This window comes from Amia ocellicauda, chromosome 1 (assembly GCF_036373705.1).
Source record: "Amia ocellicauda isolate fAmiCal2 chromosome 1, fAmiCal2.hap1, whole genome shotgun sequence".
In the NCBI taxonomy this organism is placed as follows: Eukaryota; Metazoa; Chordata; class Actinopteri; order Amiiformes; family Amiidae; genus Amia; species Amia ocellicauda.
The window spans coordinates 2,993,491-3,015,344 of NC_089850.1; the positions used below are offsets into that span (position 1 = coordinate 2,993,491).

Consider the following 21,854-nt stretch of genomic DNA (forward strand, 5'->3'; position numbering starts at 1 on the left):
GTAATCTCACTACCACAGGACTACCAGCCCAATTGATTTAATTAATTACTAGAACACAATGCTGGCAAAGTTCATAGGAAAAGAAACATCTCCACTCAGTATTACCTGTCAAAGTTCAGAAGTGGAACAATGTCCATCTAATACAAAAATACTGTTTTGATTAGATCTTGTAATATGGCATGCTCAATATTTGATTCCAAAGGGAAAAGAAAAGGTTCAGTTGGATAATATTTATCCACAGGCATGGAAGAAATTCCAATCCCTTATATTATGACAGAGATCTAAATCTCAGTTTTCCAATAAAATCTGAAGAATGCCACAACTTTTTAAACTATAGTCATAAATAAATTGACGAATCCAAATGCATCATCATTTGGCTTGGTCAGTCCACGTGTCAGCCACATGTTTATTATATTTCATTATTTCTAGAAAACTACGCCGGGACTACCCTTCCAAAATCCTAATGAATCTCAGCACTTCCCTGCTGTTCCTTAACATGGTGTTTCTGCTGGATGGCTGGCTGGCTTCCTTCAACGTAGAAGGACTTTGTGTTGCCGTTGCAGTCTTCCTGCATTTTTTTCTCTTGACTTCCTTTACTTGGATGGGTCTTGAATCTATTCACATGTACATTGCCTTGGTTAAGGTGTTTAACACTTACATCAGGAGGTACATTCTCAAGTTCTGCATTGTTGGATGGGGTAAGTTTAAAGATAGCAAATTGTGTTCAGTAAAAATGGCTCTAAAAAGTTTCCTTTTTTAAAGATTTTTGAACTTTAATAAGTGAAATTTTAAGTTTTAATTAAATAAGATTTAACTTATGAAGTTGCATTGCTGCCTTGAAATTAAGTTATCATGTATATATTTGTTTTTATTTTATTTTATTTTTTAGGTCTCCCTGCCGTGATAGTAGCTATTGTTGTTGCGATCGACAGGAAAGCCTATGGAAAGGAATATTATGGAAAAGGAGAAAATGGGCAAAGCTCTTCTGAATTGTAAGTCCCTTTGAACATGTCTCAAATATATGATTTAAAGGAAGGGAAAATTGATCTGATATGCCTTGGACATTTTTTGAAAACAGCAGGATGCTCAAATCTAATTAGCAAATCAGAATTATAAGAATTACGACATATAATTTTGTGTGTAGTGATTCCTAAGGATTCATCTTTACTAATCATACTCAAAAGTACAGTGCAATCTTTCATGTGTTTCAAAAATTAATTGCTTCATCACTCAGCCATTTGCGTAGTTCCACAATAAAACCACAGAATTGTCTGCGTGTGAGTGAATTTACAATTCATGATTCACAACACCAGACAGAGATAGAGCCTTGCATGTTGACCCGTTCACAGAAAAGGTCTTATCTCACGAAGGTGATCATCATACATAAGTAGAGCCTTGTATTAGAACTTTCTCTATTCCTTTTCATCTCTTGCCAACTCATGACTAGAGCATATTGTCTCGGGACTTGAGTTTTTAAATTGTATTTCAGTCCTTGAACCCCTGCCAATATTGCGCCCCATTAAGCTACCTGTTGAGCATTCATTAACAATCATCACATTGCTTTACCTTAGTTATCTTTATTTATCATTCAATTACTACAAATGTACATGCATTAACATGTTCAATAAAAGAATGGCGACAATGGTTAAAATGTATTTAATCATGGTTTTGTTAGTAATAAGTAATGTCTGTATTATTCAGACAATGTTTAAATCAATGATGAATTACCAGGAACACATACAGGTAGTGGACAAAAAAATTAAAATACCTGGGTAAATGAGGGACAACAGTTATATTGAAAGCAAGCACTTCCACACAGGTGTGGCTCTTACGTTAATAAAGCAAATAACATCCCAGCATGCTTAGGATCATGTATAAAAATGCTGAACAGGTCTGGTTGCCTATAATTATGGCTAGCATGACTGCAAGTGGAGACCTCATTGACTTCGAAAGAGGGGCGCATTTGGCAGGAGTTTCAGTGACCAAGACAGTTCAACCTGCTGTTGATTCAAGAGCAACGGTTTCTAAGGTGATGTCGGTATGGACCTCCAATTGGAAAGACAATGTCAGCAAAGGGCAACAGTGGATGGAATCGCATGCTCCAGGATCGTGATATCAGTGCATTGATGGCCATGGTCTACTGCACAGTGCAGAAGGTGATATGGTCAGATGAGTCACGAGCGCATGTGTGGTGCCAACCTAAAGACCTCTTCAGCCCTTAGTGCTTGGTTCCAACAGTGAAGGTTTCTGGAGGTTCTGTAATGTTATGTGGCACATTATCCTTGAATAGTTTGGGTTCACTCATCCCCTTAGAAGGCAAGGTCAATGCTAATCATTAATTAATGGTACTCAGTGATCATCTTCACCCCATGTTGCAGCATTTCTTTCCTGCTGGCAGGGGTGTCTTCCAGAATGACAATGCACCCATACATAGAGCACACGTGGTCATCCAATGGTTTGATTAGCATGACAATGATGTTATCCGTATGTCATAGTCCTCTCAGTCACCAGATCTGAACCCAATCAGGCATTTATTAGATATTCTATAATGACACCTGAGGCAGCATTTCCCACCTCCATGGACCAGGCATGAGTTGATTGACTTGCTTGTGGAACAATGGTGCTGCATTCCTCCTGCAGAATTCCAGACGTTGACAGACTCTATGCCACAGCACATACAGGCTGCATGTGGTGGCCCAACACCTTATTTAGTGACTTTACATTGGGGTTTCCACTTTTTTGTCCACTACCGTGTACATTAAAATTGTACTATGTACAGTCGTTCAGTCTCAGCATGGGTACTTCAATATGTACAGTGCCTATACAAAGTCTACACCACCTTAAACTTGTTTCACATTTTGTTGTGTCAGTGCCTTAGAGTTTCATGCATTTAAATTAGGATTTCTCCACTTATCTACACACCATACATTTTTAATGGGGAAAAACATTTATTTTGAAGATACATATGTATTAAAAAAACAAAACTGAAATATCATAATTGTATAATTGTATACTTGGGGGAAGTAATTACAGCAGTGAGTATGTTGGAATATAGGTCATGATATTTAATTTGTTTTGCCATCAGTAGTGATACAAAAAATAAACCACATTTTCAACCAGTTGACAATTGTCTGATGGTAGAACATTGCACTGACAGCTAGCATGTCATTTGCATCTGGAAGTCCTCCCATTAGATTCAATTTCAGGGTCTGATTCTTACTGTTAATCAGGCATAGACAAATGTTTAACATATGCAAAAGATAATGTCGGTACAATATTTTTGAATTATATTTGTGAAAACTGTGAGTTGCCCTGATTAATGGTGTCTACTAATAAATAAATAAATAAATAAATAAATGGATTAAAGAAGAGGAATTATTTCCAGCTTCAACATGAAATATGATTCAGTTCCCTGGATGCTCAAATAAGAATCTTGTCACAATGTTTTTACAAAGTGGACAGTAGGAAAAAATATGTTATATATATTTAATTGGTATATATAGAACTTTTCTTTCTGCGAGTGGAAATCGCGCTGTTAAACTATCGTGGTATTAAATCTGACCCCATTTGCGCCCCAAAACGACCTTCTCGCAGCTCCTTTCTGGCACAATGCGAGAGAATAAAACCCAGCTTTCACACAGCCGCTACTACAACACTACACCACTGTACTCAGTCGCGCTTTCGTGTTTAGTTAGATGCTACTCTCTTCTAATTTTTAAAGTAAATCCCATGTTGTACAGTTGTGTAGTTTGCTATTAACGACTGGTTAAAGTTGTAGATAATCACGCTCAACAATACAGTGGGAGTGGTTACATTTTCGCTGCATTAAATCAAGAAAATATCTGCGAGAAAACACCCTGAAAATGCTCTCGCAGCTCCTCTAGTTTTAAACACTGAAGAGCTGTCTAAAGCCTCTGCGGTTGAGGCGCAGTGAGAGAAAGCGCAGCTCCGGCTTTATTCACAGTGCGGCTGTGTCAGTGAAATAACTGTGTACAGTACACTGTACTGTGTACATCAGGTGTTGCGCCCAACATCCACACAAACGAAATGTTGCTTATTATTCGTGCACAGAGAGAAAATATGTTGATATTGAATGTCATTTTATACTGTGTTTTGTTCAGCAATGTGTCAGTGTTCGTTTCGTTTCATTTCATGATTTGTGTAACTCGTTTATCTGCCCTTGCTTTCTTCCTTTCATGTCTTAATTGATTCCTTCTTATCAGATATTTCGTGGGAAAAGTGCCTACTATAGAGTGTATATTATTGCACCTCACTCGTACTCACTACACTGATATACACTCACCTAAAGGATTATTAGGAACACCTGTTCAATTTCTCATTAATGCAATTATCTAACCAACCAATCACATGGCAGTTGCTTCAATGCATTTAGGGGTGTGGTCCTGGTCAAGACAATCTCCTGAACTCCAAACTGAATGTCTGAATGGGAAAGAAAGGTGATTTAAGCAATTGTGAGCGTGGCATGGTTGTTGGTGCCAGACGGGCCGGTCTGAGTATTTCACAATCTGCTCAGTTACTGGGATTTTCACGCACAACCATTTCTAGGGTTTACAAAGAATGGTGTGAAAAGGGAAAAACATCCAGTATGCGGCAGTCCTGTGGGCGAAAATGCCTTGTTGATGCTAGAGGTCAGAGGAGAATGGGCCGACTGATTCAAGCTGATAGAAGAGCAACTTTGACTGAAATAACCACTCGTTACAACCGAGGTATGCAGCAAAGCATTTGTGAAGCCACAACACGTACAACCTTGAGGCGGATGGGCTACAACAGCAGAAGACCCCACCGGGTACCACTCATCTCCACTACAAATAGGAAAAAGAGGCTACAATTTGCACAAGCTCACCAAAATTGGACAGTTGAAGACTGGAAAAATGTTGCCTGGTCTGATGAGTCTCGATTTCTGTTGAGACATTCAGATGGTAGAGTCAGAATTTGGCGTAAACAGAATGAGAACATGGATCCATCATGCCTTGTTACCACTGTGCAGGCTGGTGGTGGTGGTGTAATGGTGTGGGGGATGTTTTCTTGGCACACTTTAGGCCCCTTAGTGCCAATTGGGCATCGTTTAAATGCCACGGCCTACCTGAGCATTGTTTCTGACCATGTCCATCCCTTTATGACCACCATGTACCCATCCTCTGATGGCTACTTCCAGCAGGATAATGCACCATGTCACAAAGGTCGAATCATTTCAAATTGGTTTCTTGAACATGACAATGAGTTCACTGTACTAAACTGGCCCCCACAGTCACCAGATCTCAACCCAATAGAGCATCTTTGGGATGTGGTGGAACGGGAGCTTCGTGCCCTGGATGTGCATCCCACAAATCTCCATCAACTGCAAGATGCTATCCTATCAATATGGGCCAACATTTCTAAAGAATGCTTTCAGCACCTTGTTGAATCAATGCCACGTAGAATTAAGGCAGTTCTGAAGGCGAAAGGGGGTCAAACACAGTATTAGTATGGTGTTCCTAATAATCCTTTAGGTGAGTGTATATTCAGCCTATACCCTATGTAAGGGGGGTGTTTCCATGCACGATACATTTGGATACAACGCACTCACCACGGATTGAATGTGGATTTTGATTGATGCATTTTGTAGCCGATGTTGGGACAGTACAGTATTTCTACAGTTCACGCATCTCTCTCTATAGGCTGCTCGGCGCTTCTCACTGACAGTTATGTGGTCTGGAAAACGGTGTTTCTAAAGACGGTGTAATGGGGGCGGAGGTTGAACGGTGTTCTCCGTTGCTTCGTACGTCTTTGATCGTAATATTTTTAGTGGGGCTGACAGAAAATATAGGGGGGCTGAAGCCCCACTAAATAGGGTCTAGCGACGCCCGTGGGCTATTGGTATATTTGAATATATGGTATATGGAGTGAAGGCGACTTCTACTACACGAACACTAAATCGAATTGCACTGCTGTCAGCAGCTGTATAATTGCTATTATGAAGATGTACACAAAAAGGTAAAGCATCTGGAGACGTCTGGATGACATTTATAGAATATTGTTACAGGCACATGTGGTTGTCTAACTTGCAAGCCAGTACACATACAAGTGTGTGACGTTTGTGCACTGCACGTTGGGTGCAAAAACCCACAAACACAACAACAACAACAACAATCTAGAACATTTTTGAATAATCTGAACAATCAATTATCTAGTAGCAGGTGGCCAACGTTATGCCTTTATCCTAGACACAGCAGCCTATATAACACGGAAATGATAACGATACACTACTGTACTGCTCTGCACCGTTACATGGACACACACACACAATATAGAAAGAAGGTTGCAATGTTAATAGCAATTGCCGCTAATTGGTCGATTTAATTGCCACAATAACCCGTACTATTCAATGTAATGTTTCCTAAGTTTTCGAAAGGGAGATATGGCCAATTTCATATATAAATAAGCATATAAGCATATAATAAGCAACAGCATAACGAAACCTGTAATAATGTAACATCAGTCAATCGTTCATTACTAATCACAGATCACACACGCATGACGCAACTGGATTGAATGCGCACCATATCGCCATCTATATACAAGAGAAAGTGCACTATTATGACTATTAAAATTATAATGGCAGATATCGATGCCTGAAGGCGTGGAAGACGATGCCAGCCCTACACTTTCAGATCCGTCGGAACTTTGTAGACCTTCCGATCACCTTTTAATAAGACGTTATCGGTTTGATAGACACAGCATAGCGTTATTGTGTTACCTACTGAAGGATAAATTGAATAATAGATTTGCACGCAACCATCATCTCACTGTGGAGACAATTATGTGCCGCGTTAGCCTATCATGCTACAGGCTCCTTTCAAACTACAGTAAATCAATGATGTAGATTGACATATATACAAGTGACATATACACAATTATATTACATTGTCATATTACAACGTGTACTATAAAGAGTATCTATGTATCGACCAGTGGCGTAGCCAGGGAAATGAGGGCGAGGCATAATGAGGTATTCACGGCGGGGGTCTGGGGGTCCTCCACCAGAAAATGTAGAAAATTAAATACCTGAAATGAGCGATTCTGAGTAATTTCGGAGTCGAACAACTTATATCAATATCTCCATGAAATATATATTTGCTTCACAACAACATATCACAATTGGACACATCCAGTGAACAATTACACATCAACCGACATTATGCAGTCAATAGGGGCCGGATTTAATCAAATCTTTGACCCACCCGCTAATACAAAACTACAGAACTGAACTCAGTTGCGGCTTCATTCTTCAGTTTGAAGAACTCTTCGTTTATTCTAATAATTAATGTAACCACTATGATGTTCATTTTGTAGTTTTGTATTAGCCCGTGGGTGAGTTTTTATTGAATGCACCGCGTTACACATTATTATTATTATATTTATTTATGTATTTATTGGCAGTCTTACAAAACAGAGCAATACAAAGTGCACATGACAAGTAAACGCTGATTTAAAGCGTCCCTGAATAAGAGACTTGCATTGTTCTGGTATTCACATATAACCGAAGATACCAGCATTGATCCACCGGCTAATAGATAACGCCTGGATAAGGTCATCAATGGCGGCTTTTGTTTTTATTGTATTATTTGTTCTCCTACTCATATTTGTAGCCGCTACACAGTACAGGTTTGTAATTGTGTTTCAGCGGGTAGATTCATGCTTTCGATTTACAGCGCGGTGCGGAAGATTTCTGTACCTTCATGCGCCATCGTTGGGCCGGATTAAATCAAAACTTTGACAACACCCGCTAATAGCAAACTACACACCTGTACATCACAGCGGTTACATGTATGATTCATCTTACTGAAAATGAAGCCGCAGCTGAGTACAGTTGTGTAGTTTGCCATTAGCGGGTGGGTCACAGTTTTGATTTCTCTGATTTATTGACGCGTCGCTCTTCTCGCAGCCCGTCCTGCTCTCGCGCCCCCGCTGTCACTCAAATTTCAGACACTGTGATTGGCTCGCGGCTTCTCTCGCGCTGCCCGCCCATCCTGGAACCCCCGCCAGAAAATCCGCCTCCTCCTCGTTCGCAGCTCCTCATTTTGTAGATTTAATTCAGCGAGGAGCTGAGCTGCGAGATCCCCTCCTGCGACTCTTCAGCGACTTTTCACGCTCGCACTTTGCCAACATTTTTGATTTAATCCTGCCCGTGATCTTTACATACACAATTGATTGTTATTATAGAGTTTAAATGTATGTTATGTTTTTTTTTGTTTTATTGTATATCAAACCCATACAAAAACCTGTTCCCTTTCAGCTGCTGGGTGAAAAACCAGGTGGTCTTCTACGTCACCTGTGTGGGTTACTTCAGCATCATGTTCCTCATGAACGTGGCCATGTTCATCGTGGTGATGATGCAGATTTGTGGAAGGAATGGTAAAAGGAGCAACCGCACCTTAAGGGAAGAGATTCTGCGCAATTTACGGAGTGTTGTCAGTTTGACATTCTTATTGGGAATGACCTGGGGCTTTGCTTTCTTTGCCTGGGGACCAGTTAATCTCGCCTTCATGTACCTCTTCTCCATTTTCAATTCACTGCAAGGTAAGTGATCAGAGAAGGTAGTCATTCAGAATTTGGTACTTTGAATTTGAATGGAAAGAGCAAGATTATAGCCATCATATAAAATACAGGAAATATAATAATAATATAGCATTTCACTGGTTTTAAACAATGTAAGTCACCTTGGATAAAGTCAATTTACTAAATAATGTAACTTAATAATAGATCCATTGTATTAAAAACTTGTTTTCTTTAATTCAGTGTCAAATAATTGGTATCATGTTATCCTCAGAATTACATCATTACATGCATTTGAGTACATCTGAGATTAAGTGAATTTACATTTCCACTCATATTGTAAAAAGGTGTTCTTACACAAAAACACAACAGTTCATTTTGAAAATTGCTTCATGGTTCCTACATAATTGTGTCCTGTTTTTCATACTTTGAATATTAATGAATATTTGCTATCCTATTTAACTATTCTAGTAACTTTTCAAATTATATTGATAACGAACACACCAATGCATTTCGCCTTTTGAAAAGCATTAATGTGTAAATTGGGTTACTACCATCTTTATACTCCAAAAGTCATGATGGATTTAAAAAATAAACCTAAACAAATACATATATTCTGCATTTAACTGTTGTTATGTTGATATTATTGAGTTTGCATTTGAAGCAGTCTTTGTTTTATGACATTAAAACACAAAATACATCTCAAATGTGTAATTATATGTCAAGCAGAAACACAAAACATGATATAATGTAATGCAACCTCTTTTATGAGCAGGTATTGATCTTTGTATTCCAGCAGAGGTCCCCTCTGTATTTTGCAAAAGATTCTTGATTTAGCAATTTCCTTTTGGTCAATTATTTTGATAGAACTATTCTGTAATATGAGCTGAACATTAATTAAAGTTAATGATTCCAACTAACTTTCAATAATATCTTTTACAATAATAACGTAAAAACATTCACTTTTTTAGCTTTCAATCTAAATTATGACATGCCAATGCATTTTAGAACTGCACTTCGGTGTGTATTAACTGTAATACATACTTAATATCAAATTTAAAACTACTTATTTGTTAAGAAACAATCTATTTTTGCATATATGGTTTTAATAGGATATGCATCAATAACTAATGTTCTATGTTTCTTGTTTGTTTGTATTTGCTATAGGTTTATTTATATTTATTTTTCACTGTGCTTTGAAAGAAAATGTGCAGAAACAATGGAGACGATACCTGTGCTGTGGACGATTCCGTCTAGCGGACAATTCAGGTAAACGCAGGCAATCTGGAAGGTATTCTGTATTACTAAATAGAAGCATATAGACAGCTGTTGAAGACATGTATTCAACGGCAGGTCATTAGAAGATTAGTTTGGCATTGTCTGCACATTACAACAGTAACTTCCCATACCAGCTTAGAAATATGTTCCAGTGACTAACTATTTTGAACTATGTTTATACTATTAAAGCCCATGTTGTATCTCTATTGAAGTTTAGTAAATCAAACATGTGAATGGTTTATGATTCCTGTATCAGAATCTGCCTCGGCTTCCTTAAACAAATGTCATTCGTATAAGTCACAGACATTTGTTTATGTTTTATTACAGATTGGAGTAAGACAGCTACCAATAACACCAAGAAAGTTAGTTCAGATAACCTTGGGAAGTCCTTATCATCGAGTTCCATTGGGTCCACAACTGCTAATTGGACTTCCAAAGCAAAGTCTACTTTAAATCCCTTTTCAAAACAAAGCAGTAATACAGGTAAGGTACTGTGATGTCTGGGGAAACTAAAATAAATACATTCAGTCCCATATAGATGTCTCTATTAGAGTATGTTGGAAAAAAGCCTCTCCAACATTTCAGTTTTTATTACATGTGGACAATTAGAAAAAAATATCTAAATATCTAATTAAACAAGATTCATTTTTCAAAACAGGATCATCTGATGTTGGATGATGGACCTTTTTAAAAGGTATAATTGCTATGATACTTTGTGGCACAAACTCTTGATGTAAAGTCTTAGCTAAAATTACCCAAACATAAACACTGCTCATTATTTACAGGGCCTTTCCAAAAGATGTAAAAATATGAATGTTACATTACATAACTAGTTGCATATAGAAAGCTTTAAAAGCAAGGCAAAACAATTCCTGAATTTAAAAGACAAATATTTTTTCATAATATGTGCCATTTGCTAAGGGATTAACTAATGAGCTTGTACTTTCCCTCTGTATTTATATCTCTGTAATATCTGTTTTGAAGTATCCTATTTAGGTGCTTCTGATATTTGTATACCTAGGTAGGGGGTTCAGTCTTTATGACCTTAAATCTTAATCTTAATGCTCTTCCATCTTAGTTTCCTTCTGCGTTTTCATATCCAACTTTTAGTTTTAGTTTTTTAATCTCTTAGAAATATGCAAATACATGGCTCTGCTGTGTTACATTCTTCTGATGTCTAAAGATTATGCTTCTGAGCTGGAAACAACAGTATCAAAACAAAAGGATCTGTCAGTGAACAAACAACCATTTGGAGACAAGCTTTTCTGTTCCACTAGAGGGAAATAATTGTGTGGACAAGTTGTATTCAGATATGAAAGTTAAACAATACAAGCTGTACAGATGGGTTTTTTATTTTTTCCCCTCTCTTCTCTCTCGTGTTAGCCCCCAGCCTTCCTTCCATATGTGGTTGGCTGCCCTTTGCTTAATTTCCTGAAATGCTCTGTATAAGATGCTCATTATTGGCAAGGTTGGTGTTCTTCTCATGACCTGGAGCTGAGTTAAATTCAGATAAGGGAGCTGTAACTCAGCAGAAGAGTATAAACCCAAGGACATTTTTGTATGGGGATGGTAATTCGGCTCCAGTTCAACACAAGAATACGACCCTAGCCAATAACAAGCGGATAAACAGAACACTTCAGGAAAACCTTAGACAACACAAGAAGACTGTGTTGTGTAGAGACCTTACTGCAGAAATCGAAATCACTTTTAAATTTCACTGTGAAAAAGTAAGACAAAACAGAACAACAAAAACAATCCTGCAGGGTTGGAAATCAAACAAGGAAATTTATATTATTGAGTAATTATGAACTATGTTCATGGTTTGTTGAGATTAATGATCATTCTGTTTCAACCTCTAATCATCATAGGTTCATACAAGTATCTTGAGCTGAAATGAAATAACATAACCTACCTATCAGGATCCCTACTTATTTCTTTGTCTGTTTTTTGATCCACAAATTACATGCTGTAGTAGTGACATGATACTCGTTTCCACTGAATATCTAAATTTGAAAAGGTCCTGCAGGAGGAAACATCTTTATTAATGATGATAAGTAAATTACTTATTTTAATGTAATAAAGCCGGATTAACAGAACAGATGGGATAATTAATATATATTTTTCTATTACTGATGAAATATTTTGTTCATATGCAAGATGACATTGATGTGCAACATTCAGTTTTGGAGCTTGACAGATGATTACTGGGTTGTCATAGTGTTCAACATGATAGGTGATGTGATAACACACTAATTGATTCACATAAACCTATGTCTCAAAATATCACTGTAATCAAACCACTACTTAACTCACCTTTGTCACCTTGGGAAGACAGGTAAAAATACCAAAACAACAATGATCATCATCCAAAAACTTGCTGGGTTGCAAAATCTGTGTATTTCTGCCCAAGCATTGATCTATTCAACATCTGAATACTGTGCATCTCATTGTGCCACACCAAATTAATTGACTCAGTGTTGAGTGTAATATCGGGAACATTTAAGATCAATCCTAGTCCTGTGGCTTTTAGTACTTTCAAATATTGCCCCTCGTTCTATTCGATGGGTTGCAGCAACACACAGAAATCACAAGCATAAACAAAACCAGACCTTTTAATTCCCACAGTTCTACATCATCCCCCAACTCACCTCATGGCTCTTTAGAATCTGTTTGGACATGATTTAATCTTACTGCATGGCACACATTCATTCTTGAAGAATGCCTGGGCAGAAAACACCATATGAAATAAACATCATCTTGGACACAACATTGCAGCAGCCAAGTTCTGATCTTCCCCAGAGCATGTGGACAATCCTTAAGAGGATATGGACTAGACTTAGGTGCTGTGCCCATGGTATATTCTAATAGCACCTTAGAGTGTTGTCTGTTTGTGGGGCACATTACATCCTGTCCCTCACATACTTTTGTAGGCGACATCCAGGAGTTGCATCTACTCTCTGGAAGGGCAATGGACAGGTTGAACAACTTACAGATAGACCTATAGTTTATGCTTCACACTGCCATATGTAAGAATACAAAATACAATATTTTTGAAAAGGCTAGTGTGGCATTTAGCCAAAAACAGTTTAAAAAAAACAGACATACAAAAACCATAAAGAAGAATCTAACTCTTATTTGAGTCTATATAACACATAAAAGAGTACTCTCACTATTTATATAGCTATAAATCAACTTCTGGGCTGGGACCCTCTTGGATTGCACCGCACAGCGTCACTTTATATGTAGGATGTAGTAAGGTGCTACCCCTCTCTAGAATTTACCATGCATGTAATTTTAATATTTCTGTTGTGTAAATATTCTGTACAGCAGAAATGTAATTTTAAAAAGTTGATTGCAGTACTATACTTAGGCCTGTGTGCTAGATATATTAGATAGTTATCTGTGAAACAAACCTAAACACTAAACATCTTCAGAAAGGTAATTATTAATTTAAATGTAGCTACAGCGTAAAAGGTTTTCAATTAAAAACATGTATATTGAAACTAGTAGCGATGCTTATAGGTAGGTAATGTTTTTTTTTTAATATGTATATTGTTTATATAAACCCTTTAAGTATACAAAATGGATCTAGTATGGAATTGGGTATCACTTCTCTTTGAAATGGACACTCATGCCAGTGCATTTCAGACACAGAATAAATTAATGAATACATGAAATGCCCCTTCTTTGGGTGGGGTTTGTGCCGATATAAAAATAGAAAACATCTACTTTGATACTTTTGCCATTTTTGTTGTCATGATGTGATTAAAAAACTGACATTCCTGATCCTTTCATTTATGTTTGTGGTGTAGATAATGCCCTCTAAGTCGTTCCAATAATCAGAAGGAGAACATTTGTAAAGGTAAACTATATCACAGTCAGCTTTGCTCCATGCTTCTTTATATATTGTGACTGCCCACTACCCCTCCCAAAAACAAGAAGTGTAACATTTAGACCTTTCAAAACAAAAGCCCAGTTATCAAGCTTTTCAGTGTAACTGCCCATTAAGGGGCACTGCATACCACAGCATGTGAAAACCAATCACTACACTAAAATATACATTTTAGGATAATTTGCATAGGAGACAATAGTCAGGTGAAATATACATTTGATAGCTCAGTTTGATAGGTCTTAATGTTACTTTCTCTCATACACCATTTATTTGCTTTCACAGCAGCTTTGTTTTTTCCTTTGGATTGTTATTTTAATGTATTTGTGCTTTGCTGTTTCACTTGCAATTTCAAGGCTCATACTGCAACACTGAAATGTCAGACGAAAAAACACAGTGTGTGCACTCCAAACTACTTTGAGAAAAACAGTGCTTAAATCTTTTAATTGACACTGCTGTTATATTTTTATAATATTCGATTGGAGTGCAAACAAAACAAGAAAGCCATGCTCCTTGACACGAATAACAGATTAACCCTTGACAAAATCATAACAGTGCACCTTGTATATGGTTTATATTGTAACTATTACCTTTTAAAAAAGCGTGGAAACCTACCTACTTACAGTTTTTTTGTTTTTATTAACTTGCCAGATCAACCTGCTAAAGAAAGTTCTTAATGCAAGAGCCCCATTAATTTGCAATCTATTGCCCACTGCTGAAAAGTTTTCAGTTTCAGTTATCTCTGGAATATACACCGATCAACCATAGTATTATGACCACTGACAGGTGAAGTGAATAACACTGATAATCTTGTTATCATGGCATATGTCAGTGGGTGGGATATATTAGGCAGCAAGTGAACATTTTGTCCTTAAAGTTAATGTGTTAGAAGCAGAAAAAATGAGCAAGCGTAAGGATCTGAGTGACTTTGACAAGGGCCAAATTGTGATGGCTAGACGACTGGGTCAGAGCAACTCCAAAACTGCAGCTCTTGTGGGGTGTTCCCGGTCTGTAGTGGTCAGTACCAATCAAAAGTGGTCCAAGGAAGGTATAGCGTAAGGTACACTTATAAATTTCAATTAAAGAAGTGAATTTATAGTATCACCTTATCACGAATCCTGGAATCTTGTAGAACTCAATTTCTGTAATAATTAGACGCAGACACCAATTCCAAAGATATAAATTGTCAAATTTATTCAAAAACAAAGACTAAATGTAGCACTACACTAATTATACAAAAGGGAAAAACTAATTAAAATTCAACTCTAGATCAACAAATCAAAGACAAATCACTTCCGTGACCAAATCAAAGACCATGGGATCGCATATGATATCACACAAATCGTTAAACAAAAAAGGTTATAAACACATTGACTACAATACTGCTTAGTGAGACGAAGGTGAGTCACTCATTAGTATTGTTAGTCGGACATCAAATAACTACGCAGGTTAGTATTTATGTCAGGTAATTTCTCGTTATATATATATCAGTCTCATTTACGTTTAGGTGCCTAGAAAGATCCTATCATTACTTGTTCCACAATTTCCCTTAACTGATTATTATTCAATGATTAAGGATAGGCAGGGCCACCAATAATCTAATGTCTATTAACATGTGTCAATTTCAGACTAAACAGTTAAACAGGAATGAGAAGATATTTCTTGGCGTTGACAGATTTTATTTCTAAAATTATCAACAAAACAGTTTAATGCAACACACATTTATATTTAAGAAAACTAAATGATATTACACATTCTAGAGTTATGAATCACAGATTAACATTTCTAATTGATTTCTCAAATGTCATGAATCATGAACTCCAAACTGTTAAACTTATCTGAACTTCGTCGCAGAGAGGCCTCTCTGGCTTCGGGCTCAGATAACAGCACACGGAACGAGGTCCGTGTGGTTTGGAACAAAGACTGGCAAAGACTTAGTTGGTTTCTGGTTCTGGTTCTGGCAACAGAGCTACAGGTTGAGCTGTGGCAGCGAGTTGCTGGTTCAGGTGAGAGAGAGAGAGAGAGGCTGTGCACTGTTCTTTATAGTCTGTCAGATCAATAGGTGATTGGTTCTTGAGTTTTTGAGATTGGATTTCGGTTTCAGCCCCCAGTGTCCTATTGGAGGGGGGCTTGATTTATGACTGATGTCAATCCATGCTATCTTTTGGAAATGCCGGTTGGTCCGGGTTCATAGCTCTGTGTCGGGATTTCGGCTCTGGTCCATTTCAAAGAGTTTATATTACCTACAGGCCCCCTTCCCCAGACATCTCACAGCAGGATTCCAAACTATTTGGCCTATTCTCGGTGCCATCCACCCAAGACTGTCACTTTTGATGTAAACCAGTTCCCAGCTGATGAGTTAAGGAAATCTGATAACTTTGGGGGGGAGAGGTCTTCTTTAGATCAGTGCTTCAGCTCAGAGCTAAAATGCTCTTATTAAAATACACCCAACATAATGCTACAAAGGACCGGCGACAGGGTCATGGGCGGCCAAGGCTCATTGATGCACGTGGGGAGTGAAGGCTGTGCATCGCAGTTTGTTGCATATGGGGCTGCTTAGCCGCAGACCAGTCATGGTGCCCATGCTGACCCCTGTCCACTGCTGAAAGCGCCTACAATGGTCATGTGAGCATCAGAACTGGACCACGGAGCAATGGAGGAAGGTGGCCTGGTCTGATGAATCATGAGTTCAAGGTCTTGACTTGACCTCCAAATTTTTCCAGATCTCAATCCAATCGAGCATCGGTGGGATGTGCTGGACAAACAAATCCAATCCATGGAGGCCCCACCTCGCAACTTACAGGACTTAAAGGATCTGGTGCTAACGTCCTGGTGCTAGATACCACAGCACACCTTCTAGTGGTATATTGGAGTCCATGCCTCGACCGGTCAGGGCTGTTTTGGTGGCAAAAAGGGGACCTACACAATATTAAGCAGGTGGTCATTATGTTATGGTTGATCGGTGTATGTGGGGGGCTGCCTTCATCAATATGTGCATTCAATGCCATCGCTAGCACAGTGCTCTTTATTGCACCACTTTTCTCAAAGTACTTACAAAGTATTTGTTTGTCTATTTAATGCTTTGACTCCTACACAGGGTTTGCCCTCAAGAACTGTATAACACATTGGAAGATCCATATTAATTAGAAAGGAAATCACAATGGGACGATTCCAGTTGTCTTTTTTTTGTAATGTGTTTTGTTTTTTTTTGTTTGTTATGTTGCTTATAGCATGTTACTGATTGAATTTTGTAACATGCTTTGCCCTTGCCAGGCCCATTTATGTAGCTAGTTAATCCAGATGATGAAGCTGTTATACCAAACTGTAACCAAGAGTACATTTATAATAAAAAAATATTGCAATTATAAATGGGAAAAATCATGGTCAACAAAAAGCAGGCAATTACTCATAAATAGATCTGAAATGAGTTGAACAAACCTTAAAGGGACTTAAACACAAGAACCAATATTAATATAATGCTAAAATAGGTGATGTGTAATGTGATCTCCCAGTGCCTATAAAGTTTACACCTCCCTGAACTTTTTTCACATTTTTCTTTTTCGTGCATTTTTATTTCCATGTATCTACATACCATACTTCACACTGTTAAGTGGAAAAAGGTATTATTTTTATATATATATAATACAAAACTGAAATATCATAATTGGATAGGTCTCCACTCTCCTGTGTAAATATTTAGTGGAAGCAGCTTTGGCAGCAATTACAGTTCTGTTGGGATAGACTGCTACCAACTTTGCACACCTAGATTTGGCAAGTTCTGTCACGTTCCCTGGGGAGCGTAGATGGACAGCAATCTTCAAGTTATGCTACAAATTCTTGATTAGATTTAGGTTGGGACTCTGAATGGGCCAGTAAAGGACATTTACCTTTTCGTTCCTTAGCCACTCCAGTGTAGCTTTGGCTGTATCCTTCTGGCCATTGACATGCTGAAAGGTGAACTTCCATCCCAGTTTCATCTTTCTTACAGAGGGCAACAGGTTTTCACCAAGGACTATTCTGTACTTCGCTCCCTTCATTTCCTCTTCTATCCTGACAAGTGTCCCAGTCCCTCACAATGAGAAACATCACCCTACCATGATGCTACCACCACCATGCTTCACACTAGGGATAATGTTCTTTGTGTGATGTGTTGTGTTTACACCAAACATAATGTTTTGCATTAGGCCAAAAAGTTCAATTTTAGTTTTGTCAGACCACAAAACTTTTTGCTACATGGCAACAGAATCTCCTCAGTGTTTAAGGTGTGCTTTCTTGAAAAATGGTTTCCTTCTTGCCACCCTACCATACAATCCAGATAGTGTTGTCACATGCACACGTTGACTAGTCTTGGCCTCTTAGTAGCCTCTATGATCAGTTTCCTACTTGCTTGGTCATCCAGTTTGGAGGGATGGTGCTACACACCTCCTACTTCTTAATAATTGTCTTGACTGTGCTCCAAGGCATATTCAAGGACTTTCATATATTTGTTTTTATACACATCCTCTGATCTATACCTTTCAACAACTGTGTTTACGGAGTTCTTTTGAAAGCTCCTTGGTGCTTATGGTTGAGTCTTTGCTATGGGACCAGTTTTATATTTAATCACATTTGCAACAATAGTAACAGATGTAGTTACAATTGTGTACTTACATATAACATTTATCTTTTTTACACATTAAGTACACTCTAATAATGCATATTTACACTGTTCTTATGCGTAACTACAAATGTAAAAAGCCTCTGGATTTAGACATTACTCAGAAGATAGCCTGATGTAAAGACAATTAGCAACAATAAATTGATATGTTTTTATGTATTACCACAAAAAATATTAGGAAGAGTAGGATAAGAAACCTAAACAGAAAATAAAACAAAGCTTGCATATCTTTCAACAAACCACAAAAGTCTTCTGGGACTAACTGACCTTCTCTTCCATGTCCTATAATACAACAACAACAAAGGCTATCAAAGTTACAAACAAACATATGCATATAAAGCAACAAGTACAGAACAAAAGCTAGGGAGCAACACAGAGTGAATGGTGACACAACCCCCTGTGTATTCCATATTGCAGTCAATCCCTCCTCTTCAGCTGGAGAACATCCACGTTTTATGCTCCTCAATAAATCGCCAGCAGGTGCACTCACTCATTCAATCAGCGCCTCATAAGAAAGCACTATAAGACTTGCAGTACCAGCAATTACTAGAAGGGGGCCAAAAGAGGAATGCCACATAACAATATATATATAGAATGTATATAGAAGTAAGACATTTTTTTTTGCTCAGTCCAGAGTGATGAGTCCCAATAAATGGCAAAGTGAGGTGGTGCGTCAAAAAGCAACACTAGATAAAGCAGACACCAGGGGCAGACTGCTGCATGATGTTCACATTGGTCTATATGCAGCTTTGTAAAACAATTGCGTTCACTGATTTTCCATGGTAATAACAATGCCCCACCCCCTTTGGGTAATATGTTTTGTTTCAGATAACCATGGTTTTGTTGTATTGTTTACACATTGTAATGTGTTTAAGAACTGTGAATTCATGACAAAAAAATGACTAATAAAAATCTGTAGTAAATATGGAAACTACCACTGCACCTAATACACCAGTCAAGGCCATGGCTGGTGTTATTAACTTTCCCTAGCACAGTTAAGTCCATAAAAGTATCAGTCAATGTACTTAAAAAGAAAATGATCATTAGTTAAAAAATAACATCAAACATCCAACAAAGCAGTAGAAAACAGATCTAAAATTATTTCTGTGAGATCCCAAGTGAGTCCTTCTGGATCGATCTAATACTTGTGACCATGAGTGGTAGCACACTAACATGAAATTTGATTAATCAGGGTTACAATAATGAACATATTCTTAGAAGGTCACTGTAATACAAAATGCTCTAATATATGTATATATTTGAGCTTTTGTTTCAATATATGAAAAAGGAAACTGTTAGAAAAATAAACTTACTAACAGTTGTTTCTGTGATTTATTTTGTTTTAATTTATTAATTTGTATTATTTTTTTCCAGATAAAATGTACCCAAACCAGAACAACCCCAAATTCAACTCAGTGGAGGTTGACCCCACCTCCATCATTCCCGTGCACCAGGTCATTGATAAGGTGAAAGGGTACTGCTCTGTGCGCTCTGACAACTTCTACAAGAATATCATCATGTCAGACAGCTTCAGCCACAGCACCAAGTTTTAGAGTAATTCCCCCATTCGTTTGTGAAATTTATGTGAAAGTTCTGTAAAAGCTTACATTATCTTAGCAGTAAAATAAAGAGGATGGAATGTGTGGATCAAGGACTGAGTTTAAATGAATAATCAAAGGCAAAGAAAATACAACACTAACTGTATAGATATGTAGAAAAAAGTAGTGTGAGAATTACATACTGTGATGTTTTTAAACTGGTTATTTGTTCTGTACATATTTGTGATGTTTTGCGTGCATTTTCTAATTGTTATGTCTGTTATTCATCTGCAAACAGCAGATATATTTTTCTGTCATTTCCTTTCTTATGTATGGCTGTTTCACCTGAACTTGAACCTTCAGATTATTCTCAGAATAGCATTACAAAAATAGGACTTCAAGTTGTGGAATATTTCAAAACCGCAGATATTGGATATTTAGTTACGGCACTGTTGGTTTCTGAAAAGGGATCATCTTACATTTCTGTTAAATTCCTTCTGCTGTTTTGTTCATGAATGTTATTATTCGTTTGAAAAGCACTGTATGTATGCTAGCTTTATAATGTCAATATCTGTGTTCTTCATATGTTTCTTGGTTTGACCTGAAGGTGCCTTACCACTGAATGAGATACAGTACAAAATCCATTAAAAAACAAGATACAAATACATTGTATTTGGTTTCTGGGGAGCAGATGTCTGCCAGATAATTATGGATTCCAAATGGCTATCCCACAAAGAACAATATAGATTTATATTCCAAAATCAGTTTATTACAGATAATGGCCTTCTACCCTGTTGTACATATAGATAATTGTGTAATTATTCTTATCCATATCTAAGACCTTATCCAAACCTTTAAACTCAAGATGAAGTCCCAATGAAATTAACTGATTTTTCACCACTGTCATCTATGGGTTGTTTATAGTATATAAATAAAGTGTAGATGTTCAAATCAACTCACTGGACAAATATGCAGGATAAGGAAGATTAATGTCTATAGCTCAGAGACTGACAATTCTGATTTGCAACTCACCTTCAGTGTATCAGCAAATGTCTTAATATTGTGATGTATACCAGAATTTGTATTTGAGACTTGTATTTGTCATTGAGGGTTTTAATTAAAACCCCAATAAATGAATAATTGAAAACATTAAAATTGTCTTTGAGATGTTTGTAGAAGAGTTCTTAAACAGAATGTGTTTTTCAATGAAGAAAGTTTTGTCTTTTACTGTCTTACTGTCTTATACTGACTTTATACTATGAATACATTTAAGCTTATCAGTATTTTGGTGACACTGAGATGCAAGAATAATTTCCCATTTCAGACTTCTCCCAGCCCAATTAGCTTTGGTTTAGGTCAGAACATCAGAGGTGTTACAATCAGATAACAATCTCTTTAATCACCTTGAGAATTTAGTACCAAGGAAACATGTTAAAACAATAATCCTGAAGATAGAAGACTCAGAAAAGACATGGGTGTGTCATAGACCTGGATGAAATAAGCTGATACTGACCATCAAAATCAGGAACAAATCAGGAAGACCACAAAAACTTTGTGAAATAGATACAAATCTAGTAACCAAGCAATTAGTTACATATTAACATCACTGCAAGTTGCTCTTTTACACTCACACACAAATGTATATGTATGTGTGTGTGTACGAGCTGAAAATTTCTCACAGCACTATATGTTAGTCTGATATCTGTGATGAATATACTGGTCAGTGTTCTGTTCCACAAAGTTTAAACCCAGTTTAAAGTCACAAATCATAACCCGGCACTGGTTCCTCTTCCATTCTGCCAGTTTCTTACACAAACTGTGTTTGCCGCCAAACAATTCTCTGGCCACTCATTTCGAATCGGAGCCGCCTTCCACAGCACAAAAAGGAATACCAGATCACCTGATTAACTATCTCAGACGTTGGTCATCCGAAGTT

At 37.4% G+C, this 21,854-nt stretch overlaps 1 protein-coding gene across 5 annotated transcripts in view; it reads left to right on the plus strand.

Annotated features, from left to right (window-relative positions):
- Nucleotides 1-21,073, plus strand: part of adgrg6 (adhesion G protein-coupled receptor G6) — a 96,980-nt gene extending 75,907 nt beyond the window's left edge. For 4 of the 5 annotated variants that reach the window (XM_066701784.1, XM_066701949.1, XM_066701869.1 and 1 more), the window contains 6 exons: nucleotides 430-698; nucleotides 890-992; nucleotides 8,297-8,580; nucleotides 9,724-9,825; nucleotides 10,162-10,317; nucleotides 19,755-21,073. In XM_066701784.1, coding sequence (XP_066557881.1) covers nucleotides 430-698; nucleotides 890-992; nucleotides 8,297-8,580; nucleotides 9,724-9,825; nucleotides 10,162-10,317; nucleotides 19,755-19,933 — 1,093 coding nt within the window. In that variant the 3' untranslated portion in view covers nucleotides 19,934-21,073. Of the gene's footprint in view, nucleotides 1-429; nucleotides 699-889; nucleotides 993-8,296; nucleotides 8,581-9,723; nucleotides 9,826-10,161; nucleotides 10,318-13,646; nucleotides 13,697-19,754 lie in introns of all 5 variants that reach the window. The other variant, XM_066702121.1, reaches the window with a different exon arrangement.
- Nucleotides 21,074-21,854: the final 781 nt, after the last annotated feature.